Source organism: Pleurodeles waltl, chromosome 2_2, assembly GCF_031143425.1.
Source record: "Pleurodeles waltl isolate 20211129_DDA chromosome 2_2, aPleWal1.hap1.20221129, whole genome shotgun sequence".
NCBI lineage: Eukaryota > Metazoa > Chordata > Amphibia > Caudata > Salamandridae > Pleurodeles > Pleurodeles waltl.
Window position 1 is genome coordinate 880,079,639 of NC_090439.1, and position 19,880 is coordinate 880,099,518.

At 46.8% G+C, this 19,880-nt stretch overlaps 1 protein-coding gene across 5 annotated transcripts in view; it reads right to left on the bottom strand.

Moving 5' to 3' along the window:
• The window catches only part of SNX31 (sorting nexin 31), a 254,818-nt gene that overhangs the window by 74,530 nt on the left and 160,408 nt on the right, over positions 1–19,880 (bottom strand). For all 5 annotated transcript variants that reach the window (XM_069220559.1, XM_069220562.1, XM_069220558.1 and 2 more), the window contains exons 7-8: positions 6,573–6,660; positions 3,394–3,463 (exon numbers count right to left, since the gene is read on the bottom strand). In XM_069220559.1, coding sequence (XP_069076660.1) covers positions 3,394–3,463; positions 6,573–6,660 — 158 coding nt within the window. The remainder of the gene's footprint in view (positions 1–3,393; positions 3,464–6,572; positions 6,661–19,880) is intronic.

Sequence of the window (19,880 nt, forward strand, 5' to 3'; positions counted from 1 at the left end):
GTTATAGCAAATATAAACTTATTTAGAATACAGTTGCGTTCTCTATATAGGAATAATAAGAAAAAAAAATTAGATGTGGAACCAGAACCCATTCTCAAGAGACTGCCCTGCGTCACACATTTCGTGCAAGACATGCATTTTCAAGAATTTCTCATATCGAACTGGGAGTCAAATTCAGGCGTGGGTATCAGCTGAATAACAGCTATCATATAATTTATGATTATTTCTGCCCATTTACCTACAATATTCTGTGTCCAGACTCCTGCTGGCTGCACCGACCCTGCAAGACTTTCAGATCTGCCACATGCAGCACGTGACCATGATTTGAAGTAGGTTAACCGATTATTGGTGGAGCCTTGGTCTCCATCCCAGTTGACTGGAACCAAATGGGAGCTACTCAGAAGCCTGAAAGCCAGTATTTGCTCTCACGTGCATGCATGCTAACTGCAGACCAGACCAAGGTAGTCTGAATGTAGGGGGCAAGCAGAAGTAGACGGACAGGCCCGACACTAGAAGTGAGTCACACTTGTGTGTACAGCAGCTTCGGAAAGGAGCAGAAGAGCAGTCGCCAATCTTCAGTTTAATTCTGCTCTCTTTCGGAGGTGCCCTACGCTGCCCCTGGTGGACAGTGCGCCAGCAGCAGGCCGAGTCTGCCCCGCCGCGAGAGGGCGAGCTGCCACAGGACATTCCTGCCCAGCTACCGCACTTCCACCGCTCTACTGCACATGATTTTCACCCATTAGTCACAGAAGTTGAACACAAAACAATACCAAGCTTCTTGCAAATAGTTTGAAGTGTTCACGTAGTTTAATTATACAAGAATGCAATAACTGCTGCTTTGACCGCCTGGGCTGACGTGTTCCCACTGGCGCTGTTCGTTTCTTCGGGGACACCCGCGATACACTGCGGCCGAAGCTTCTGTGCACCCAACACTGCGGTGTGTTCCTTTCACCTCAAAGCACGCCACAACTTCAGCGCTCAGAAGCGGGAAGTGCACATTAACCACCTTTCAAATCAGGTGATGTTTATAAGAAACAGAATAGCAAATGGAGAATGATAAACTGTCACTGAATGTGCATCTATAATACAGCCCATGACATTTGTTACTAAGGTGTGCAGGGGATTTAGAGAAACCTTTTTACCCACATGTCCAGACACTGGTTCATAAAGAAAGAAAGATATCTAGTTGTCGCAGTCTTGTTTCTTTACTGTGCATTCCTGTACTTGTAAGTCTGCTGACCTAAGAGCGAAATGTAAGGGCGAATTCACAGTGCAAGGAATGAAACAAACCCGAATAAAGACCTTTTGTGACATACAGGGAGGAGAACTTTGGCTGTTAGAAGATCCAAAGGATATAGCAGAATTTGCTTTTGTCTGAAACGTATTTTCCACTTTTCCAACGGTATAAAAAATGACTGAGATGCTGAGGAAAGTAGAGTGAATCCTCCTAGTAAGCAGATTGTTTCCCTCGCGTTCCTAGCTCCCACTCTTCAATACACCTGTGACACTCGGAGGAGGCGGCTGCAGCAAACTATAAACCGTTCAGGATGTTCTTCAATGTGGCCTGGGTCAAACTGTACATTGCTATTAACATGTAGCGCTTTGAAGACCACTTTATCAAAACGAGCAAGCTGCTCTACCCTTGGAGAAAGACTCCAGACTGAAGACTAAGCTCACTTCAATAGACAGGACATTATTCAGTACTGGAGAACCTTTTGATAAATTACTTTATCTATTCCCTTTTGTAGCGTTGCCTTTACCTTCTCTCTCACGTCGGTATCTCCCCCAGGCTTCTATCCCCTTCAACCCCTCTCTTCACAATTCTCTTCTTTCCTTTTCTTCAATTTCTCATTATGGTGCTAAACTCATTTATATACGAGCAGCTTCAAAATCTTAAAGTAACATTTCACGTACACTATAAGAAACAACGTGTAGAATTACCTTACTACAAGCAACACACCTATCAATATTATGTATCTGTCCACCACAAACCACGATATACTGTAATGTCATTTCTACAGCACAACAATGTGTGGCAAATGTGATTTGCTGTAAACTTACCTAGCATCATATGTATTTTCTTCTCATCAAAATGTCAATAAAAAAAAACTTGTGAATTAAAAAAATAAAAATAAAGGGGCATGGAGCACTGTGCGCCACAACATAACTGGGTGTTGCCCTGCACCACCTGCAAATTCAGCAGTACTCTCCCACAACCACCCCTCACCACACCCTCATCGACTGTTCTCAACTCCCACCACCCTCAACACCACACACCTGGTAGCCCCTGCAACACACTCTTCCCTATTTGGCAAACTCCTCAAAACCCACTCCTCCACACGCTACAGAGATCTGGGACCTACTCAACGACCAGTCACTGGAGCTGCATTTCCAGAGCATGACTTGGCTGACTCCTGCATTAGCCTCTGACATTGCCAGGGCAATCCCCCCCAACACCCCACCATCTAGAAGATCGCCAGACAGGACCGAGCATACCAACCTGAAGGAGGTATCACCATCATCTTCACAAAATCCACACGCTGTATCCCCTCCACCGAATCAGCCACCGGAAACAGGGATAACCTCAGCTTTAAACTCCTTATCGCCAACTGCACTCTGAGCACCACCCTCGTCAAAGGCCCACCAAGGACCAGGCACCAACTTTGCCAGCACCATCGCAGACTTTATTGCACCATTGTTCCTCAACTGCAATGCCTTAATACTCCTCAGCAACCTAAACTTCCACCCGGAAGACCTCACCGACCCAAACACAACCTTCCTCATCAAGGAATTTCTTCTGCGCCTGGTCTCCATGCAACAGTTATTTTGTGGACTATAGAACTTAGTTTTAGTCTACTGTAATACTATTTGCAAATTGTCAACAAAAACGACATTTAACTATAACTGATGCTAAATGACGGAGTAATTTATATGTAGATGGAAAATGTAACAGCCATCCTGTTATTCTATTTGTTTCTCATGCACATCGTCCTAGATAGAATTTCATTCCATAAAATGTACCACTAAAGAACACAAGGGCTTTTCTGTCTGGTTACTGTCAAACACTGTTAACTTAAGGAGTTGGGAACAGGTATGCAAGGAGAACCTATGGAATAACTTGGCAAATAAAAATAGATTTTACACTTAAATAAAAAAGTTAAGAGTGAATATAATACATAATCTCTAGAAGGTCATCAATTGAGTTCAGGTTCATTGGTCCACTTTCATTTTCTTCCTTCTGGGTATTTTTTAAAACCCAGAGACAACTTTGGGGGTATAACTTTAGAAAATTATAAGTAACCACAACAAATCAATTCAGTATACACAAACAGTACTTTAGTTTTGTTAATCTTGTTTTGTCTTTCAAAACTTCATCATAAATTAATTCTGTACCTGTAAATAAAGTAAGGTGACAGAGGCATGGTTGTCAAAAAGCAAGCTATCCAGGGCCGGATCCATATACCTGCACGTGTATAAACACAAGAAAATGTAAAATATGTACAATTAGTTTAGAAAAGGGGTATACATTTAAAATACAGACTAATAGTTTGTTTGAACACATATGTAACAATTTATATTTTAATTAACTGTTGAAAGAAATTGGGTCTGATTCAGAACTTGGCAGACAGGTTACTCAGTCACAACTGTGATGGATGTCCCATCAGCTGAAACCAAAGTCCCACTTGATATAATGGGATTTAGATTTCAGGGAATGGGACATCCGTCACTGTGATGAAGGAGTAACCCATCTGCCGAATTCTAAATCGGGCACCTTTTTTGGGGACAACATTTTGGCAAATCATATACTCAAAAACAATTGCTGTTTAACCAATATATGTGTGCAACATTGTCAACGCTGAAAACACAAGTCATTAAGGGCAATTATGCATTTGTACGTCTGGTATGGCACGCTAGTATCATCATAGCCTAGGAACCCTTTTTTCTTTTAAATGTTCAAGTGGTCACTATGCAGAACAGACCATAAATGAACGGGTTTACTTCAGATCAACTATCTGAATTAACTGATTGCCAGTTTTGAAAGCCTATATACAGTAGACAAGTCTAAGCGAATTACATGGAAGAAGGACTACAGATTTTACAAACCTAGATGCCATTTATAAATTCTTCTTCTGCTGGAACCTGTCTCCCGCTTTCCAAGACTAAGGTTTCAAAACCAACTTGCCTGCTGTCTCCCTGCTGTTCCCCGTTACAGCCTGCCTTGTCATGGCCTTTCACACCAGTGCATCCAGATAATGTGTGACTCATTTGTTTATTTTCAAACACATTTAAACTTGCTTCTCACAACAACAAAGCCAACAATTGCCATAACCTCAATGAAGTATTGCAGCTCACCATGAAACAATCGTTAGGACCATGATGAGATACTGCAGCACATCATAGCAATTCTGTAGTTATGGTCAAGTTCAGGCGCCAGTCAAAGGGAGACAGTCATTTGGGATCTTATTAGAAGTACAATGTTCCATTTTAAATGTCAGGGGAATTTTTGTTCTATGCTACAGCAAAAACTGCTAAATGGAATGACACTAAACGACATGAAGTGAGAACATTACTCAGAATGGGCCCTTTGTGTGGCGTGGTGTAGAAAACAATCAAAAGCTAAAAGTTTTTGTCTATCAGAAATCTATTGTCTTTGTCATTGTTTTTCTTTTGACATCGTTCACAGCAGTTTAGCTATTCAACATATTTAAAAAAAGCCACAGCACGGCATCGGGGTGCTTAGGCGGGGTCAACTAATTAGAGTGAGTGAAAATCAATGAAGGGTGGGAGTGGGGGGGGGGGGTTGCTTCTAGAGCGGGAGGATGGTGGGGGTCTTGGTGTGAAAACAGCCAGTGGGAGGTGACATGGCAGAGGGTGACACTACGGGAAGGGGGGAAGGCGGCTGACAACACAGATGGCAGGAAGGTTAGTCCACACAGAGATGAAGGAGGGTGGGGGGGATGAAGGAGAGGGACTACAGAGTATGCATTCTGAGTGCATGATGTGAGGGGGGGGAGAAGAGACGGAGGAGGGTAACAAAAGAGTAACTCCTGACCAGAGGAAGGACACTGGCAACAGGAAGCAGAACTTGGTCCATATGCTTTACGACGGGGACTGAAGACTCCAAAAGCACAGGAGGATGCTGGACGCCAGTTGAAGCTGCTGACCAAAGGGAAGTATGGAAACAGTGACGTGGAGCCAACCAATGGTAAGTAAAGGGCATGCTTTAAGCCCACTTTGAGATTGTTTTTCCATAGCTTTTGCCGACAGCGCATGCGCGCTGTAGGTGAAACCTAAACACATCAAGCTGTTGAGACATTAGTGTTAAAAGGTGCTGGTTGGCTTTGAAAGATTACATTTTATGTATTCTGATTGTTGACACTGTGGACCATTTTGAGAAATGACTCAACATTGGACAACAAATTTAGCTGGCTGAGGCAGCTGCATTTGTCATTGTATATATGATTCTCAAATGAGCTGAGAACTGTGAGCTGATGCAATGCAATCTAATTGGTGTCACCGACTAAAAATGGTGGTCCATCTGCCATTACATAATGCATGTAGTTGTAGCTCTGTGCTTGAACCTGCGTAGTGGAAAAAACATCTGTGAGAGATCAAGCAGGGTACACAAACCTGGGAGGAGGGTTCGGGGGTTGAAGGGGAGCTGGATCAACCTAGAAGAGTAAAAGAGGTCCTTGGCATGCCAGAGACAAAAGCTTTAATTGCAATCAAACGTTACAGAACCAAAAAGGTTTGCTAAATCTTCTCAGCACAGAAAGCCTACTGAACAAAAGGACTTTATGTTCGAGGGCCCGGTGTTTGCACACAGAATCCCTGTGTATGGACTGGGCACTCTTCGTTGTTGCTCACACAGAACCAGCTGCGGCCTGTCCTTTAGGGCAGAGGGTCCATGCCCCCCCACCTTTTGCCCCTCATGCAGAGTGGCTGTCAGGCTGAGCAAAAGTCAGCCTAACAGACACTTCATGTTCAGATCAGGCAACCAGAAGTGACACATGCGCGATTTGCGCGAACTTCTGGCTGCTTGAGCTGAACTTTGCTGGGCTGAAGAGGTCACCGCTCCTATTGGCGTGACCTCCTTAGCTCAGCAAAGGTGCCTCCATGTCCTTCCCCTCGGTGACGAGGGGGAAGCGTCACCGATTGACTTAGACCTGGGCACTTCAGGTTTAAGCACTGAAGCGCCCAGGGCAAGTGTCAATCAGCATAAGATCAGCCAGAGAGGGAAGGCAGCAGTCCCTTCCTGGGACCTCCGAGCTGAAGGTAAGTGTGTGTGTGTGTTTTTTAAATTAATGTTTGGTGCGTGCATGTACGTTTGAATGTTGATGAGTGTTGTGAACGGATGTGTGCGCGTGAAAGAATAAGTGTGAATGTGATTCCTGCCCGTCCCTCTCCCTCCTAAAATGATCGACCGCCACTGCATAGAATGAAACGTATTGAGGATGATTCTTATTTTTATATTAGTCCTCGTACAGAAAGTGGTCTTTCTTTTCAATTTCCAATAGAAGACATTTGAAATAATGTATATCAGTTAGAATAATCTTCTCATTTGAGCTCACCATTTTCTGATCTGAAGCTTCAAGTTTCCGCCCGTCATACTACAAACAGTTACATACGGGAGCTCAAATTCAACAACTCTCTTTAAAACTGGAAATAAAGATAAAAAGAGTTTATTTGTAAAAACAAAATCTAATAGCCAAGGTAATTCTTGAACCAATATCTTTACTGTTACAATTTAAGCTCTCTTGAGAACAAGTGGAATGCCTGAACACCTATACCAAAATCACAGCAGGTGCAAACGAAATATGTTCTTTGGTAACCATATCAGTTCTGCTACTGTTAGTTCAATCATCACTTTTCTTTTTAGATCAGGTATTCAAAAGTACCTGAAGTGCCGTTTAATGTTTCTGTATTTAATAGAACATTACAAAGCTGAAAATATAGCACTGACCACAACGTTGTCTAACTGATTACTAGGCGAGTGACAATGATCTAAAGGGATTGCAGGGGATGTCCTATTATGTAACATGATCTCTTAATAATATTAGCTCTGTTATCCCATATTCCGACAATAAGAATGGAGTATGAAACACAAATCAACTTGACATTCATGCACCTGAATGAACAGGAGTCAGATGTCAATTGCCTGTTCACCTGCACAGTTTGTAATGTTAGCTACAACTTGCATGATAAGAAAGGTCTTGTTCTGGTTTTGAATTTAAGATGAAAACCATTATTATGCATTTGCAAACACAAACGACAGCAAACATTTTCAAACATTACAAGTCTTCTGGTACCTCGCTTTAGGTCACAAAGAAAGTATGTGTTTCAAACATGTAATTCTATAATCCTGGAAAGGGGCCAGAATAGACAAAACAAAATCAAGAATAAGAACATAAAGAGTAAAACCTACTCCTGGACTAGTAGCCTAGAGTGCTTCAATTTTTTTATGGCAGTGTTCTTTAGAAGGACACAAGATAAGATGTTCTCTGCAGCTTTTACTACTAGATCGGGCAATCTCAGGAAATGCAATCAGCTCAAATGGTATTCCCAAAAGTGGTTCCAGAACAAAACCATGTATACACATTGGGATGATGTAACCATTTGAAGCTATTTATAATGCTCCCTCCTTCCATGGAATTACATGCATAAGCATTTAAACAAATTGGTAATAGACTGCTATCAGAATAAAATGTGCACAAATATCTACAACTTTAAGAATTTAAATTATTGTGCAACTTTAAATACATTTTCTTGAAGGCACTGTTTAGTAAAACATTTGATGCATGCCAATATAATTAATAGGGAATCAGTGCAAAACCATTAAAGGCTCTGAGCAGAAGTGGTATTGGCGGGAAGGTGTACAGGAGAGACCAGAGTGTGACAAAAAGCGTCGCAGAGAGAGTGCGGCCTTGGAAACTCCAACGCGCAAAACAGCTGACATTGCACATTCTCTGCAGAGGCGAACATATCTAACCAAGGCTCTCCCCACTCCTGAAAGAAACCTTGCGCCACCTCCGGATGGAGACGCCATTCGTGATCGACTATGCACTGACGGGTGAGTTTGTCTGCACGACAGATGTTGAACCACAAGGGAAATGCCCTGGCATTCCAGCAATGTCCAGAGGCAAAGAGCCTCTTGACAAAGGGTCTATGACCCCACTCCGCCCTGCCAGTTGCAATACCACATGGCGGTGGTGTTGTCGGTGAACACTTGCACTACTTCTCTTTGCGAGAGGGGAGGAATGCTTTTAATGCAAGTTGGATCGCCCAGAGCTCCAAAAGGTTGATGTGGAGCTCAGACTCCGCTGGAGACCAGAGGCCTCCCGATGTCTGCCTCTCCTATGTGGTCGCCCCATCCCAGGAGTGATGCATCTGTCACAAGCGTGAGATCTGGTTGGGGAAGGGAAAGGGATTTGCTGTTGACCCAATCTGGATTCAACAACCACCAATGCAGGTCTTCCGCAGTTCCCTCCGAGATCTGAACCATGTCTGAGAGATTCCCCTGATGCTGCGCCCACTGGAACTTCAGGTACCAGTGCAGAGCCTGCATATGCCATTTGGCATGTTGGACCAGCAGGATACAGGCAGCCAGGAGGCCCATCAGCCTCACAGTCATTCTTACTGAAATCCAGGATAGAGGCTGAAACATCAGTATTATAGCCCAAATATACTGGACTTGCCTTTAGGGAGGATAAGCCTGAAACTGCACTGTGTACAGAACAGTTCCGATAAAAGGGAGCATCTGAGAGGGATTCAGGTGTTAATTCGGCATGTTTATAGTGAACCCCAGCGAGTGCAGGAGGTTCGCTGTAGTCTGGAGGATGGAGAGGACTTTCAGGGGCGTGTCCGCCTTCAACAGCCAGTCGTCAAGGTAGAGGAAGACTCAAACCCCTAACCTGCGCAGATGAGCTGCAACCACTACCATCACTTTCGTGAACACCCTAGGGGCGCTGGTAAGGCCAAAGGGGAGCACAGTGAACTGAAAGTGCTCGTGACCTACCACGAATCATAGGTAACGTCTATGGGCCGGCAGGACGGGAAAATGGAAATAGGCTGTAAGGAAATGCCTCCTTGGCATGGTTGCCCCCTGACTTTTTGCCTTTGCTGATGCTATGTTTACAATTGAAAGTGTGCTGAGGCCTGCTAACCAGGCCCCAGCACCAGTGTTCTTTCCCTAACCTGTACTTTTGTATCCACAATTGGCAGACCCTGGCATCCAGATAAGTCCCTTGTAACTGGTACTGCTAGTACCAAGGGCCCTGATGCCAAGGAAGGTCTCTAAGGGCTGCAGCATGTCTTATGCCACCCTGGAGACCTCTCACTCAGCACAGACACACTGCTTGCCAGCTTGTGTGTGCTAGTGAGGACAAAACGAGTAAGTCGACATGGCACTCCCCTCAGGGTGCCATGCCAGCCTCTCACTGCCTATGCAGCATAGGTAAGACACCCCTCTAGCAGGCCTTACAGCCCTAAGGCAGGGTGCACTATACCATAGGTGAGGGTACCAGTGCATGAGCATGGTACCCCTACAGTGTCTAAACAAAACCTTAGACATTGTAAGTGCAGGGTAGCCATAAGAGTATATGGTCTGGGAGTCTGTCAAACACGAACTCCACAGCACCATAATGGCTACACTGAAAACTGGGAAGTTTGGTATCAAACTTCTCAGCACAATAAATGCACACTGATGCCAGTGTACATTTTATTGCAAAATACACCCCAGAGGGCACCTTAGAGGTGCCCCCTGAAACTTAACCGACTGTCTGTGTAGGCTGACTAGTTCCAGCAGCCTGCCACACCAGAGACATGTTGCTGGCCCCATGGGGAGAGTGCCTTTGTCACTCTGAGGCCAGTAACAAAGCCTGCACTGGGTGGAGATGCTAACACCTCCCCCAGGCAGGAGCTGTGACACCTGGCGGTGAGCCTCAAAGGCTCACCCCTTTGTCACAGCCCAGCAGGGCACTCCAGCTTAGTGGAGTTGCCCGCCCCCTCCGGCCACGGCCCCCACTTTTGGCGGCAAGGCTGGAGGGAACAAAGAAAGCAACAAGGAGGAGTCACTGGCCAGTCAGGACAGCCCCTAAGGTGTCCTGAGCTGAAGTGACTCTAACTTTTAGAAATCCTCCATCTTGCAGATGGAGGATTCCCCCAATAGGGTTAGGATTGTGACCCCCTCCCCTTGGGAGGAGGCACAAAGAGGGTGTACCCACCCTCAGGGCTAGTAGCCATTGGCTACTAACCCCCCCAGACCTAAACACGCCCTTAAATTTAGTATTTAAGGGCTACCCTGAACCCTAGAAAATTAGATTCCTGCAAACTACAAGAAGAAGGACTGCCTAGCTGAAAACCCCTGCAGAGGAAGACCAGAAGACGACAACTGCCTTGGCTCCAGAAACTCACCGGCCTGTCTCCTGCCTTCCAAAGATCCTGCTCCAGCGACGCCTTCCAAAGGGACCAGCGACCTCGACATCCTCTGAGGACTGCCCCTGCTTCGAAAAGACAAGAAACTCCCGAGGACAGCGGACCTGCTCCAAGAAAAGCTGCAACTTTGTTTCCAGCAGCTTTAAAGAACCCTGCAAGCTCCCCGCAAGAAGCGTGAGACTTGCAACACTGCACCCGGCGACCCCGACTCGGCTGGTGGAGATCCGACACCTCAGGAGGGACCCCAGGACTACTCTGATACTGTGAGTACCAAAACCTGTCCCCCCTGAGCCCCCACAGCGCCGCCTGCAGAGGGAATCCCGAGGCTTCCCCTGACCGCGACTCTTTGAACCTAAAGTCCCGACGCCTGGGAGAGACCCTGCACCCGCAGCCCCCAGGACCTGAAGGACCGGACTTTCACTGGAGAAGTGACCCCCAGGAGTCCCTCTCCCTTGTCCAAGTGGAGGTTTCCCCGAGGAATCCCCCCCTTGCCTGCCTGCAGCGCTGAAGAGATCCCGAGATCTCAAATAGACTAACATTGCGAACCCGACGCTTGTTTCTACACTGCACCCGGCCGCCCCCGCGCCGATGAGGGTGAAATTTCTGTGTGGGCTTGTGTCCCCCCCGGTGCCCTACAAAACCCCCCTGGTCTGCCCTCCGAAGACGCGGGTACTTACCTGCAAGCAGACCGGAACCGGGGCACCCCCTTCTCTCCATTCTAACCTATGCGTTTTGGGCACCACTTTGAACTCTGCACCTGACCGGCCCTGAGCTGCTGGTGTGGTGACTTTGGGGTTGCTCTGAACCCCCAACGGTGGGCTACCTTGGACCAAGAACTAAGCCCTGTAAGTGTCTTACTTACCTGGTTAACCTAACAACTACTTACCTCCCCCAGGAACTGTGAAAATTGCACTAAGTGTCCACTTTTAAAACAGCTATTTGTGAATAACTTGAAAAGTATACATGCAATTTTGATGATTTGAAGTTCCTAAAGTACTTACCTGCAATACCTTTCGAATGAGATATTACATGTAGAATTTGAACCTGTGGTTCTTAAAATAAACTAAGAAAAGATATTTTTCTATACAAAAACCTATTGGCTGGATTTGTCTCTGAGTGTGTGTACCTCATTTATTGTCTATGTGTATGTACAACAAATGCTTAACACTACTCCTTGGATAAGCCTACTGCTCGACCACACTACCACAAAATAGAGCATTAGTATTATCTATTTTTACCACTATTTTACCTCTAAGGGGAACCCTTGGACTCTGTGCATGCTATTCCTTACTTTGAAATAGCACATACAGAGCCAACTTCCTACATTGGTGGATCAGCGGTGGGGTACAAGACTTTGCATTTGCTGGACTACTCAGCCAATACCTGATCACACGACAAATTCCAAAATTGTCATTAGAAATTGATTTTTGCAATTTGAAAAGTTTTCTAAATTCTTAAAAGACCTGCTAGGGCCTTGTGTTAGATCCTGTTTAGCATTTCTTTTAGAGTTTAAAAGTTTGTAAAAGTTTGAATTAGATTCTAGAACCAGTTGTAGATTCTTAAAAAGTATTCCAACTTTTAGAAGCAAAATGTCTAGCACAGATGTGACTGTGGTGGAACTCGACACCACACCTTACCTCCATCTTAAGATGAGGGAGCTAAGGTCACTCTGTAAAATAAAGAAAATAACAATGGGCCCCAAACCTACCAAAATACAGCTCCAGGAGCTTTTGGCAGAGTTTGAAAAGGCCAACCCCTCTGAGGGTGGCAACTCAGAGGAAGAAGATAGTGACTTGGAGGAAAATTCCCCCCTACCAGTCCTATCTAGGGAGAACAGGGTCCCTCAAACCCTGACTCCAAAAATAATAGTCAGAGATGCTGGTTCCCTCACAGGAGAGACCAACACCTCTGAAATCACTGAGGATAACCCCAGTGAAGAGGACATCCAGTTAGCCAGGATGGCCAAAAGATTGGCTTTGGAAAGACAGATCCTAGCCATAGAGAGGGAAAGACAAGAGATGGGCCTAGGACCCATCAATGGTGGCAGCAACATAAATAGGGTCAGAGATTCTCCTGACATGTTGAAAATCCCTAAAGGGATTGTAACTAAATATGAAGATGGTGATGACATCACCAAATGGTTCACAGCTTTTGAGAGGGCTTGTGTAACCAGAAAAGTGAACAGATCTCACTGGGGTGCTCTCCTTTGGGAAATGTTCACAGGAAAGTGTAGGGATAGACTCCTCACACTCTCTGGACAAGATGCAGAATCTTATGACCTCATGAAGGGTACCCTGATTGAGGGCTTTGGATTCTCCACTGAGGAGTATAGGATTAGATTCAGGGGGGCTCAAAAATCCTCGAGCCAGACCTGGGTTGACTTTGTAGACTACTCAGTGAAAACACTAGATGGTTGGATTCAAGGCAGTGGTGTAAGTAATTATGATGGGCTGTACAATGTATTTGTGAAAGAACACCTGTTAAGTAATTGTTTCAATGATAAACTGCATCAGCATCTGGTAGACCTAGGACCAATTTCTCCCCAAGAATTGGGAAAGAAGGCGGACCATTGGGTCAAGACAAGGGTGTCCAAGACTTCAACAGGGGGTGACCAAAAGAAAGGGGTCACAAAGACTCCCCAGGGGAAGGGTGATGAGACAACCAAAACAAAAAATAGTAAAGAGTCTTCTACAGGCCCCCAAAAACCTGCACAGGAGGGTGGGCCCAGAGCCTCTTCACAAAACAATGGGTACAAGGGTAAAAACTTTGATCCCAAAAAGGCCTGGTGTCATAGCTGTAAACAGCATGGACACCAAACTGGAGACAAGGCCTGTCCCAAGAAAGGTTCCACTCCAAACTCCCATCCAGGTAACACTGGTATGGCTAGTCTCCAAGTGGGATCAACAGTGTGCCCAGAGCAAATCAGGGTCCACACTGAAGCTACTCTAGTTTCTGAGGGTGGGGTGGATTTAGCCACACTAGCTGTCTGGCCGCCTAACATGCAAAAATACAGACAGCAACTCTTAATTAATGGGACTAGAATAGAGGGCCTGAGGGATACAGGTGCCAGTGTCACCATGGTGACAGAGAAACTGGTTTCCCCTGGCCAATACCTGACTGGAAAAACTTACACAGTCACCAACGCTGACAATCAGAGAAAAGTACATCCCATGGCAATGGTTACTTTAGAATGGGGAGGGGTCAATGGCCTGAAACAGGTGGTGGTCTCCTCAAATATCCCAGTGGACTGTCTGCTTGGAAATGACCTGGAGTCCTCAGCATGGGCTGAGGTAGAACTAAAAACCCATGCAGCAATGCTGGGTATCCCTGAACTGGTGTGTGTGAAAACAAGAGCACAGTGCAAGGCACAGGGTGAACAAGTAGAGCTGGAGTCTGGAAGAATGGCCCAGCCTACCAAGAGAACAGGAAAGTCAGTTGGGAAACCAACTGCAACACAGCAAAAGAAAGGGAACCTCTCTTCTCAGGAAGAAGTTCTGCCCTCTGAGGGAACTGAGCCTTTGGAGCTTGAACCTTATCAGGTTGAGCTCTTAGGCCCAGGGGGACCCTCAAGGGAGGAGCTGTGTAAGGGACAAGAAACCTGTCCCTCTCTTGAAGGCCTTAGGCAGCAAGCTGCTGAAGAGTCCAAGGGCAAGAAAAATGGAACACATAGGGTCTATTGGGAAGATGGACTCCTGTACACTGAGGCCAGAGACCCCAAACCTGGTGCCACTAGGAGAGTGGTAGTGCCTCAGCTGTTCAGAGAGTTCATCCTAACATTGGCCCATGACATTCCCCTTGCTGGACATTTGGGACAAACCAAGACGTGGGAGAGGCTAGTCAACCACTTCTACTGGCCCAATATGTCCAACATGGTTAAGGAGTTTTGCCTCTCCTGCCCCACCTGTCAAGCCAGTGGTAAGACAGGTGGGCACCCAAAGGCCCCCCTCATTCCACTTCCAGTGGTGGGGGTCCCCTTTGAAAGAGTGGGTGTGGACATAGTTGGTCCACTAGAACCTCCCACAGCCTCAGGAAATATGTATATCCTGGTAGTAGTGGATCATGCTACCAGGTATCCTGAAGCTATTCCCCTTAGGTCGACTACTGCCCCTGCAGTAGCCAAGGCCCTCATTGGTATCTTTACCAGAGTGGGTTTCCCTAAGGAGGTGGTGTCTGACAGAGGTGCCAACTTCATGTCAGCATACCTGAAACATATGTGGAATGAGTGTGGAGTGACTTATAAATTCACTACACCTTACCATCCACAAACTAATGGCTTAGTTGAGAGATTCAACAAGACATTAAAGGGCATGATCATGGGGCTCCCAGAAAAGCTCAAAAGGAGATGGGATGTCCTCTTGCCATGTCTGCTCTTCGCTTACAGAGAGGTGCCACAGAAGGGAGTAGGATTCTCACCCTTTGAACTTCTGTTTGGTCATCCTGTAAGGGGACCACTTGCTCTTGTTAAAGAAGGCTGGGAGAGACCTCTCCATGAGCCTAAACAAGACATAGTGGACTATGTACTTGGCCTTCGCTCTAGAATGGCAGAGTACATGGAAAAGGCAACCAAAAACCTTGAGGCCAGCCAACAGCTCCAGAAGTTTTGGTATGACCAAAAGGCTGCACTGGTTGAGTTCCAACCAGGGCAGAAAGTCTGGGTTCTGGAGCCTGTGGCTCCCAGGGCACTCCAGGACAAATGGAGTGGCCCTTACCCAGTGCTAGAAAGGAAGAGTCAGGTCACCTACCTGGTGGACCTGGGCACAAGCAGGAGCCCCAAGAGGGTGATCCATGTGAACCGCCTTAAGCTCTTCCATGACAGGGCTGATGTGAATCTGTTGATGGTAACAGATGAGGATCAGGAGGCAGAGAGTGAACCTCTCCCTGATCTTCTGTCATCAGACCCAAAAGATGGCACAGTAGATGGAGTGATCTACTCAGACACCCTCTCTGGCCAACAGCAAGCTGATTGTAGGAGAGTCCTACAACAGTTTCCTGAACTCTTCTCCTTAACCCCTGGTCAGACACACCTGTGTACCCATGATGTGGACACAGGAGACAGCATGCCTGTCAAAAACAAAATCTTTAGACAGTCTGACCATGTTAAGGAAAGCATCAAGGTGGAAGTCCACAAGATGCTGGAATTGGGAGTCATTGAGCGCTCTGACAGCCCCTGGGCTAGCCCAGTGGTCTTAGTCCCCAAACCTCACACCAAAGATGGAAAGAAAGAGATGAGGTTTTGTGTGGACTACAGAGGGCTCAATTCTGTCACCAAAACAGATGCTCATCCAATTCCAAGAGCTGATGAGCTCATAGATAAATTAGGTGCTGCCAAATTTTTAAGTACCTTTGACTTGACAGCAGGGTACTGGCAAATAAAAATGGCACCTGGAGCAAAAGAGAAAACAGCATTCTCCACACCTGATGGGCATTATCAGTTTACTGTTATGCCCTTTGGTTTAAAGAATGCCCCTGCCACCTTCCAAAGGTTGGTGAATCAAGTCCTTGCTGGCTTGGAGTCCTTTAGCACAGCTTATCTTGATGATATTGCTGTCTTTAGCTCCACCTGGCAGGATCACCTGGTCCACCTGAAGAAGGTTTTGAAGGCTCTGCAATCTGCAGGCCTCTCTATCAAGGCATCCAAATGCCAGATAGGGCAGGGAACTGTGGTTTACTTGGGCCACCTTGTAGGTGGAGGCCAAGTTCAGCCACTCCAACCCAAGATCCAGACTATTCTGGACTGGGTAGCTCCAAAAACCCAGACTCAAGTCAGGGCATTCCTTGGCTTAACTGGGTATTACAGGAGGTTTGTGAAGGGATATGGATCCATTGTGACAGCCCTCACTGAACTCACCTCCAAGAAAATGCCCAAGAAAGTGAACTGGACTGTGGAATGCCAACAGGCCTTTGACACCCTGAAACAAGCAATGTGCTCAGCACCAGTTCTTAAAGCTCCAGATTATTCTAAGCAGTTCATTGTGCAGACAGATGCCTCTGAACATGGGATAGGGGCAGTTTTGTCCCAAACAAATGATGATGGCCTTGACCAGCCTGTTGCTTTCATTAGCAGGAGGTTACTCCCCAGGGAGCAGCGTTGGAGTGCCATTGAGAGGGAGGCCTTTGCTGTGGTTTGGTCCCTGAAGAAGCTGAGACCATACCTCTTTGGGACTCACTTCCTAGTTCAAACTGACCACAGACCTCTCAAATGGCTGATGCAAATGAAAGGTGAAAATCCTAAACTGTTGAGGTGGTCCATCTCCCTACAGGGAATGGACTTTATAGTGGAACACAGACCTGGGACTGCCCATGCCAATGCAGATGGCCTTTCCAGGTTCTTCCACTTAGAAAATGAAGACTCTCTTGGGAAAGGTTAGTCTCATCCTCTTTCGTTTGGGGGGGGGTTGTGTAAGGAAATGCCTCCTTGGCATGGTTGCCCCCTGACTTTTTGCCTTTGCTGATGCTATGTTTACAATTGAAAGTGTGCTGAGGCCTGCTAACCAGGCCCCAGCACCAGTGTTCTTTCCCTAACCTGTACTTTTGTATCCACAATTGGCAGACCCTGGCATCCAGATAAGTCCCTTGTAACTGGTACTGCTAGTACCAAGGGCCCTGATGCCAAGGAAGGTCTCTAAGGGCTGCAGCATGTCTTATGCCACCCTGGAGACCTCTCACTCAGCACAGACACACTGCTTGCCAGCTTGTGTGTGCTAGTGAGGACAAAACGAGTAAGTCGACATGGCACTCCCCTCAGGGTGCCATGCCAGCCTCTCACTGCCTATGCAGTATAGGTAAGACACCCCTCTAGCAGGCCTTACAGCCCTAAGGCAGGGTGCACTATACCATAGGTGAGGGTACCAGTGCATGAGCATGGTACCCCTACAGTGTCTAAACAAAACCTTAGACATTGTAAGTGCAGGGTAGCCATAAGAGTATATGGTCTGGGAGTCTGTCAAACACGAACTCCACAGCACCATAATGGCTACACTGAAAACTGGGAAGTTTGGTATCAAACTTCTCAGCACAATAAATGCACACTGATGCCAGTGTACATTTTATTGCAAAATACACCCCAGAGGGCACCTTAGAGGTGCCCCCTGAAACTTAACCGACTGTCTGTGTAGGCTGACTAGTTCCAGCAGCCTGCCACACCAGAGACATGTTGCTGGCCCCATGGGGAGAGTGCCTTTGTCACTCTGAGGCCAGTAACAAAGCCTGCACTGGGTGGAGATGCTAACACCTCCCCCAGGCAGGAGCTGTGACACCTGGCGGTGAGCCTCAAAGGCTCACCCCTTTGTCACAGCCCAGCAGGGCACTCCAGCTTAGTGGAGTTGCCCGCCCCCTCCGGCCACGGCCCCCACTTTTGGCGGCAAGGCTGGAGGGAACAAAGAAAGCAACAAGGAGGAGTCACTGGCCAGTCAGGACAGCCCCTAAGGTGTCCTGAGCTGAAGTGACTAACTTTTAGAAATCCTCCATCTTGCAGATGGAGGATTCCCCCAATAGGGTTAGGATTGTGACCCCCTCCCCTTGGGAGGAGGCACAAAGAGGGTGTACCCACCCTCAGGGCTAGTAGCCATTGGCTACTAACCCCCCCAGACCTAAACACGCCCTTAAATGTAGTATTTAAGGGCTACCCTGAACCCTAGAAAATTAGATTCCTGCAAACTACAAGAAGAAGGACTGCCTAGCTGAAAACCCCTGCAGAGGAAGACCAGAAGACGACAACTGCCTTGGCTCCAGAAACTCACCGGCCTGTCTCCTGCCTTCCAAAGATCCTGCTCCAGCGACGCCTTCCAAAGGGACCAGCGACCTCGACATCCTCTGAGGACTGCCCCTGCTTCGAAAAGACAAGAAACTCCCGAGGACAGCGGACCTGCTCCAAGAAAAGCTGCAACTTTGTTTCCAGCAGCTTTAAAGAACCCTGCAAGCTCCCCGCAAGAAGCGTGAGACTTGCAACACTGCACCCGGCGACCCCGACTCGGCTGGTGGAGATCCGACACCTCAGGAGGGACCCCAGGACTACTCTGATACTGTGAGTACCAAAACCTGTCCCCCCTGAGCCCCCACAGCGCCGCCTGCAGAGGGAATCCCGAGGCTTCCCCTGACCGCGACTCTTTGAACCTAAAGTCCCGACGCCTGGGAGAGACCCTGCACCCGCAGCCCCCAGGACCTGAAGGACCGGACTTTCACTGGAGAAGTGACCCCCAGGAGTCCCTCTCCCTTGTCCAAGTGGAGGTTTCCCCGAGGAATCCCCCCCTTGCCTGCCTGCAGCGCTGAAGAGATCCCGAGATCTCTCATAGACTAACATTGCGAACCCGACGCTTGTTTCTACACTGCACCCGGCCGCCCCCGCGCCGCTGAGGGTGAAATTTCTGTGTGGGCTTGTGTCCCCCCCGGTGCCCTACAAAACCCCCCTGGTCTGCCCTCCGAAGACGCGGGTACTTACCTGCAAGCAGACCGGAACCGGGGCACCCCCTTCTCTCCATTCTAACCTATGCGTTTTGGGCACCACTTTGAACTCTGCACCTGACCGGCCCTGAGCTGCTGGTGTGGTGACTTTGGGGTTGCTCTGAACCCCCAACGGTGGGCTACCTTGGACCAAGAACTAAGCCCTGTAAGTGTCTTACTTACCTGGTTAACCTAACAACTACTTACCTCCCCCAGGAACTGTGAAAATTGCACTGTGTCCACTTTTAAAACAGCTATTTGTGAATAACTTGAAAAGTATACATGCAATTTTGATGATTTGAAGTTCCTAAAGTACTTACCTGCAATACCTTTCGAATGAGATATTACATGTAGAATTTGAACCTGTGGTTCTTAAAATAAACTAAGAAAAGATATTTTTCTATACAAAAACCTATTGGCTGGATTTGTCTCTGAGTGTGTGTACCTCATTTATTGTCTATGTGTATGTACAACAAATGCTTAACACTACTCCTTGGATAAGCCTACTGCTCGACCACACTACCACAAAATAGAGCATTAGTATTATCTATTTTTACCACTATTTTACCTCTAAGGGGAACCCTTGGACTCTGTGCATGCTATTCCTTACTTTGAAATAGCACATACAGAGCCAACTTCCTACATTGGTGGATCAGCGGTGGGGTACAAGACTTTGCATTTGCTGGACTACTCAGCCAATACCTGATCACACGACAAATTCCAAAATTGTCATTAGAAATTGATTTTTGCAATTTGAAAAGTTTTCTAAATTCTTAAAAGACCTGCTAGGGCCTTGTGTTAGATCCTGTTTAGCATTTCTTTTAGAGTTTAAAAGTTTGTAAAAGTTTGAATTAGATTCTAGAACCAGTTGTAGATTCTTAAAAAGTATTCCAACTTTTAGAAGCAAAATGTCTAGCACAGATGTGACTGTGGTGGAACTCGACACCACACCTTACCTCCATCTTAAGATGAGGGAGCTAAGGTCACTCTGTAAAATAAAGAAAATA